Source organism: Tachyglossus aculeatus, chromosome 22 (genome assembly GCF_015852505.1).
Source record: "Tachyglossus aculeatus isolate mTacAcu1 chromosome 22, mTacAcu1.pri, whole genome shotgun sequence".
Lineage (NCBI taxonomy): Eukaryota > Metazoa > Chordata > Mammalia > Monotremata > Tachyglossidae > Tachyglossus > Tachyglossus aculeatus.
The window spans coordinates 15537676-15545254 of NC_052087.1; the positions used below are offsets into that span (position 1 = coordinate 15537676).

The window sequence follows — 7579 nt, forward strand, 5'->3', positions numbered from 1 at the left end:
GAGGAGGAGGAGGAGGAGGAAGAGGAGGAGGAGGAAGAGGAGGAGGAGGAGGAAGAGGAGGAGGAGGAAGAGGAGGAGGGGGATGGAGGCAGATGGTACCCACCGGCGGCGCCCTTGACAACAGAGCACATGGTCCGCGCGCCCAGGGGCCCAGGGGACACGCGCATGCGCCCCTCGCATGCGCCCCTCGCTCCGCCCCCCTCCACCACTTCCGGGTTCGGGCCAGGGGAGCGCGGTCACGTGACCGTTTTCAGCCAGGCGAGAGCGGGACGCGCGCATGCGCCCCCCCTTCGCCCCCACCACTTCCGGGTTCGGGGCGGGGGGGGGGCGCGGTCACGTGATCTGACTCAGCCAGGCGAGAGCGGGACACGCGCATGCGCCCCCTCCTGCCCCTCTGCTCCTTCGCCAGCCCGGCGCGGCGGGATAAGCTTCTTCATTCATTTGTTACTCTATTTATTTATTTATTTTACTTGTACATATCTATTCTATTCATTTTATTTTCTTAGTATGTTTGGTTTTGTTCTCTGTCTCCCCCTTTTAGACTGTGAGCCCACTGTTGGGTAGGGACTGTCTCTATATGTTGCCAACTTGTACTTCCCAAGTGCTTAGTACAGTGCTCTGCACACAGTAAGCGCTCAATAAATACGATTGATTGATATATATAGGTGCTGTGGGGAAGGGAAGGAGGTCGCGCTTAGTACAGTGCTGTGCATACAGTAAGCACTCAATAAATACGATTAAATGAATGCTCTTCTCCACTGAGCCACGCTGCTTCCGAATGAATAAATGAGTACCATTACTATTTTTATCATCATTATTATTATAGTTCTTGTTCTCTCGCCTGTCCAGGCATCGATCCCCAGCCCACGTCATCCCCCTGGCCTGGAATCAATCAATCAATCAATTGCATTTATTGAGTGCTTACTGTGTGCAGAGCACTGTACTAAGCGCTTGGGAAGTACAAGTTGGCAACATATAGAGACAGTCCCTACCCAACAGTGGGCTCACAGTCTAAAGGGGGGAGACAGAGAACAAAACCAAACATACTAACAAAATAAATAGAATAGATATGTACAAGTAAAATAAATAAATGAATAGAGTAATAAATATGTACAAACATATACATATATACAGGTGCTGTGGGGAAGGGAAGGAGGTAAGATGGGGGGATGGAGAGGGGGACGAGGGGGAGAGGAAGGAAGGGGCTGAGTGTGGAAAGGCCTCCTGGAGGAGGTGAGCTCTCAGGAGGGCCTTGAAGGGAGGAAGAGAGCTAGCTTGGCAGATGTGGGGAGGGAGGGCATTCTGAGTTAACTGAGGCCCAGAGAAGTGAAGTGACTTGGCCAAAGTCACACAGCTGACAGTTGGAGGGGCCGGGATTGGTTCCTTGACCCCCCCCCCCCCCCCCCCCCCGGCCCCCAGCTGCGGATGGTTTAGGGCCCACTGTTGGGTAGGGATGTTGCCAACTTGTCTCTATGTTGCCGACTTGTCCTTCCCAAGCGCTTAGTCCAGTGCTCTGCACACAGTAAGCGCTCAGGCCCTACTGAGACAAGGCCCTACTGAGAGCTCAAGGCCCTACTGAGAGCTCACCTCCTCCAGGAGGCCTTCCCAGACTGAGCCCCTTCCTTCCTCTCCCCCTCGTCCCCCTCTCCATCCCCCCATCTTACCTCCTTCCCTTCCCCACAGCACCTGTATATATGTATATATGTTAGTACGTATTTATTACTCTATTTATTTATTTATTTTACTTGTACATATCTATTCTATTCATTTTATTTTGTTAGTATGTTTGGTTTTGTTCTCTGTCTCCCCCTTTTAGACTGTGAGCCCACTGTTGGGTAGGGACTGTCTCTATATGTTGCCAACTTGTACTTCCCAAGCGCTTAGTAAAGTGCTCTGCACACAGTAAGCGCTCAATAAGTACGATTGATGATGATGATTGATTGATTTAGGGCCCGAGGCCCCGATCAGCGTCGTGCACTACTTTGGCGCGAGGAGGAAGGATCAATGAGTGAAACGACCGTTGGTGGCGCGCGCGCGCGCTCGTGCTGCGTTTTTCTGAGCATGCGCTTCCGCGGCGGGTTTCCCCCCCACCCCCACCACGCCTCAAACCCCGCAGCGAGCCGCCTGGTGGGCGAAGTGCGGAACAGCAGGAGACGTGCGCCTCCACAGGGAGCGGAGCCGCGGCCCGGCCTCTAATTACCAAGACACGCAGCTTCTCCCTGAGAGAATCAATCAGTCAATCAATCAATCAATCAATCAATCGTATTTATTGATCGCTTACTGTGTGCAGAGCACTGGACTAAGCGCTTGGGAAGTCCAAGTTGGCAACATAGAGAGACAGTCCCTACCCAACAGTGGGCTCACAATCTTGAAGGGGAAGACAGGGAACAAAACCAAACATATTAACAAAATAAAATAAATAGAATAGATATGTTCAAGTAAAATAAATAAATAAATAGAGTAGTAAGCGCTTACTGTGTGCAGAGCACCGGACTAAGCCCTTGGGAAGTCCAAGTTGGCAACATAGAGAGACAGTCTCTACCCAACAGTGGGCTCGCAGTCTAGAAGGGGGAGACAGGGAACAAAACCAAACATATTAACAAAATAAAGTACATAGAATAGATATGTACAAGTAAAATAAATAAATAAATAGAGTAGTAAGCGCTTACTGTGTGCAGAGCACTGGACTAAGCCCTTGGGAAGTGTAAGCGCTCAATAAATACGATTGATGATGATGATGAAGTACAAGTTGGCAACATGGAGAGACGGTCCCTACCCAACGGCGGGCTCGCAGTCTTGAAGGGGGAGACAGGGAACAAAACCAAACGTATTAACAAAATAAAATAAATAGAAAAGATATGTACAAGTAAAATAAATAGAGTAGTAAGCGCTTACTGTGTGCAGAGCACTGGACTAAGCCCTTGGGAAGTACAAGTTGGCAACATAGAGAGATGGTCCCTACCCAACAGCGGGCTCACAGGCTAGTAGGGGGAGACAGGGAACAAAACCAAACGTATTAACAAAATAAAATAAATAGAAAAGATATGTACAAGTAAAATAAATAGAGTAGTAAGCGCTTACTGTGTGCAGAGCACTGGACTAAGCCCTTGGGAAGTACAAGTTGGCAACATAGAGAGACGGTCCCTACCCAACAGCAGGCTCACAGTCTAGAAGGGGGAGACAGGGAACAAAACCAAACGTATTAACAAAATAAAATAAATAGAAAAGATATGTACAAGTAAAACAAATAAATAGAGTAGTAAGCACTTACTGTGTGCAGAGCACTGGACTAAGCCCTTGGAAAGTACAAGTTGGCAACATAGAGAGACAGTCCCTATCCAACAGTGGGCTTGTAGTCTAGAAGGGGGAGACAGGGAACAAAACCAAACATATTAACAAAATAAAATAAATAGAATAGATATGTACAAGTAAAATAAATAGAGTAATAAATATGTACAATCATATATACATACAAACAGGTGCTGTGGGGAAGGGAAGGAGGCAAGGCGGGGGGAATGGAGAGGGGGACGAGGGGGAGAGAGAAGTATTTGGAAGTGACAAGTCCTGTTTCACCGTGGCTGCACCAGACGAAATGCCGTCTCTGGAGAGGGAACGCAAAGTGCAGGGGCAGGCTGGCCACAGCGGGAGAAGCCAAGTCCCCAGCCTGCATGACTACAGGAGGGGGCTTCCCAATAATAATAATAATAATAATAATAATAATAATAATGGCATTTGCAAAGCGCTTACTATGTGCAAAGCACTGTTCTAAGTGCTGGGAATGATACAAGGGGATCAGGTTATCCCCCGTGGGGCTCACAGTCTTAATCCCCATTTTACAGATGAGGTAACTGAGGCACAGAGAAGTTAAGTGACTTGCCCAAAGTCACACAGCTGACAAGTGGAGGAGCTGGGATTCGAACCCATGACCTCTGACTCCCTAGCCTGTGCTCTTTCCACTGAGCCACACTGCTTCTCTGACGGGAAGTCCTAGGAAGTCCAAGAGGCCTTTCCAGACTGAGCCCCCTTTTCCCTCTCCTCTTCCCCATCCCTCCCGCCCTACCTCCTTCCCCTCCCCATAGCACTTGCTTATATATTTGTACAGATTTATTACTATTTATTTTAGTTGTACATATTTACTATCCTACTTATTGTGTTGGTTATGTGCACACAGCTTTAATTCTATTTGTTCTGACAATTTTGACACCTGTCTACATGTTTTGTTTTGTTGTCTATCTCCCCCTTCTAGACTGCGAGCCCGTTGTTGCGTAGGGACCGTCTCTATATGTTGCCGACTTGTACTTCCCAAGCGCTTAGTACAGTGCTCTACACCCAGTAAGCGCTCAATAAATACGATTGAATGAATGAATGAATGAAGTATGGGCCACTTCGGGATTTGTGGGGGTGAGATCACTCATGCTAACCCAACTAGATCACTGCATCAGCATCCTTTCTCACCTCCCATCCTCTTGTTTCTCCCCACTTCAGTCTAGACTTCACTCTGCTGGCTGGGTTATCTTTCGACAGAAACGCTCCTCAGGGCATGTAATAATAATAATGATGGCATTTATTAAGCGCTTACTACGTGCAAAGCACTGTTCTAAGCGCTGGGGAGGTTACAAGGTGATCAAGATTTCCCACGTGGGGCTCACAGTCTTCATCCCCATTTTCCAGATGAGGGAACTGAGGCCCAGAGAAGTTAAGTGACTTGTCCAAAGTCACACAGCTGACAATTGGCGGAGTGGGATTTGAACCCATGACCTCTGACTCCAAAGCCCGGGCACAGGTCATCCCCCTCCTCAAAAATCTCCAGTGGTTGCCTATCAACCTCCGTATCAAGCAAAAGCTCCTCACTCTTGGCTTCAAAGCTCTCCATAACTTTGCCCCTTCCTACCTCACCTCCCTTCTCTCCTTCTCCAGCCCAGCCCGCACCCTCCACTCCTCTGCCGCCACTCACCTCCTCACTGTGCCTCGTTCTCGCCTGTCCTGCCGTCGACCCCCGGCCCACATCCTCCCCCTGGCCTGTAATGCCCTCCCTCCGCACATCCGCCAACCCTGTACACTTCCCCCCTTCAAAGCCTTAATGAAAGCTCACCTCCTCCAGGGAGCCATCCCAGACTAAGCCCCCCTTTCCTCAGCTCCCCTTCCCCTCCCCATCACCCTGACTCACTTCCTTCACTCTACCCCCCACTCCCCACCCCTCAGCACTTGTGTATAGATGGATGTACATATCTATAATTCTATTTATTTACATTAATGCCCATTTACCTGTTTTGATGTGTTTATAATTATCTTTATACTGATGCTATTGATATCTGTTTACTTGTTTGGATGTCTGTCTTTCCCCTTCTAGACTATGAGCCCATTGTGGGCAGGGGTTGTCTCTATTGCTGAATTGTATTTTCCAATCAATCAATCAATCAATCGTATTTATTGAGCGCTTACTGTGTGCAGAGCACTGTACTAAGCGCTTGGGTAGTACAAGTTGGCAACATATAGAGACAGTCCCTACCCAACGGTGGGCTCACAGTCTAAAAGGTGGGCTCACAGTCTAAAAGTGCTTTCCAAGTGCTTAGAACAGTGGTCTGCACACACTAAGCACTAAATAAATATGATTGAATGCATGAATGAATGAGCCATATAAGGAGGTGGCTGCACGTACACAGCACCTGTATATATGTATATATGTTTGTATGTATTTATTACTCTATTTATTTTACTTGTACATCTCTATTCTATTTATTTTATTTTGTTAATATGTTTTGTTTTGTTCTCCGTCTCCCCCTTCTAGACTGTGAGCCCACTGTTGGGTAGGGACCACTCTATATGTTGACAACTTGTACTTCCCAAGCGCTTAGTACAGTGCTCTGCACATAGTAAGCACTCAATAAATACGATTGATTGATTGATTGAGGGGTTTCATAGCCAATGCCAGTCCAGGCCAGTTCAGCCAGGGCCCTTCATCATCTCACCACCTGGAAGCCACTCTGACACCGAGTCTCTGCTACTTCCCAACCTCCACCCCGCTTCAAGATCAGTTATCAGGCTGGCTCTGGGGAAAAGCAGCATGGCCTAGTGGCACAGGCTTGGGCATCATAAGGACCTGGGTTCTAATCGCAGCTCCCCAACTTGTCTGCTGTGTGACCTTGGCCAAGACCATTGATTTCTCTGTACCTCAGTGACCTCATCTGCAAAATGGGGAGAAAGCCCGTGAGCCCCATGTGGGACAAAGACTGTGTCCAATCTGTTTAACTTCTACCTACCCAGTGCTTAGTACAGTACCTGGTACATAGTAAATGTTTAACAAATACCAAAAAAAAATAAAGATGCCCTGCTTGATTCCTCAACTTCCTCACTCGCTCCTCTCACCCTTCTTTCTGTCCCACCCTTCCCCTGTTACTGACAGTGAGGGCTCAGGGCAAGAGCAAAGTGGGTGTCTCAGGGAGGAGGCCATTGGGCAATAAGGGAGAGTGGGTCAAGTCTGAAGCATTTGTGCTGCACAAGCTGGTCATCCTGTGCTGTAGGGAAGTCACACCAGGTGTGAAGGGGAAAGCGGAGAGGTATAGGCATCCTTCCTGGGGCTTTCTGACCTCTGCCCAACAGGTGGGACATTGGGGAAGGGCTGGGATGCATGGCCCTCTGCTCCTCATCTCCCGTTTTTATATTTGTCCCGAAATTATCCAGCCCAACCCGTGGCATCATCATAAGCTCTTAATAAATACAACTGAATGAATAAATGAATGAATCACGTTATGCTGCACATCCAGTATAACGTGTGTGACATCAAGGGTGTTCAGGCAATATATGTATTTTACTTTCACCCCTGCACAAACTTGCCTGTATTTGAATAACTCAAGCCCCGCCTCTCTGCAGCAGTGGAGAGCAAATGAAACCAGACTCCAGCCAGTGCCTCTCTTCAAATTGAAATTAGGTGACCCTAACTCCCATGCATTTCTATATTACCAGGCAAAAAGGATTTCACCTCGGTCACCCTAGGTTTTCTTGCTCTGGCAAAAAAATGACTTAAATGCCAGGAATTTTACCTAACTGTGGTGGGTGTGAGGAGGGGAGATTGTGTGTGTGTGTGTGTGTGTGTGTGTGTGTGTGTGTGTGTGTGTGTGTGTGTGTGTGTGTGTGTGTGTGTGTGTGTGTGTGTGTGTGTGTGTAGTGAAAGAGAAACTATTGTAATTTCCCAAGTGCTTGCTAATGCTCAATAAATACCACTGATTCATTGAGCATCCCCCAAAAAGAGAGACTGGGGCAAGCATTAAAGTGCACTTTTGCTTCTCTAACTAGCCCTAAGGGCCTAAATAAACACTACAACTCTTTCATCAGGGAAGTGGGTAATAGACTGATAGATAATAATGTTTTTGTACTTTACTCTCCGAAGCACTTAATACAATGGGCTCTGCCCACAGTAAGTGCTCAGTAAATACCTCTGATTAGTAACTAATCTATTCCTTCTTTCTGTTTTCTGCTTCTCCACATCTTTGCCTCCTATATGCCCTGCCCTTCTATTCCTTCTCCAGTTAACTTTGCACTGTGAAAAGTTTTTAATTTGTAGTTTCCTGATATAAACCTT

General features: G+C 47.5%; 1 protein-coding gene across 1 annotated transcript in view; it reads right to left on the reverse strand.

The window, feature by feature from the left end:
• PRMT3 (protein arginine methyltransferase 3) overlaps nt 1-171 on the reverse strand; it is a 111470-nt gene extending 111299 nt beyond the window's left edge. The window contains exon 1 of the mRNA XM_038765177.1: nt 104-171. Coding sequence (XP_038621105.1) covers nt 104-167 — 64 coding nt within the window. The 5' untranslated portion in view covers nt 168-171. The remainder of the gene's footprint in view (nt 1-103) is intronic.
• Between the last annotated feature and the right edge of the window lie 7408 nt (nt 172-7579).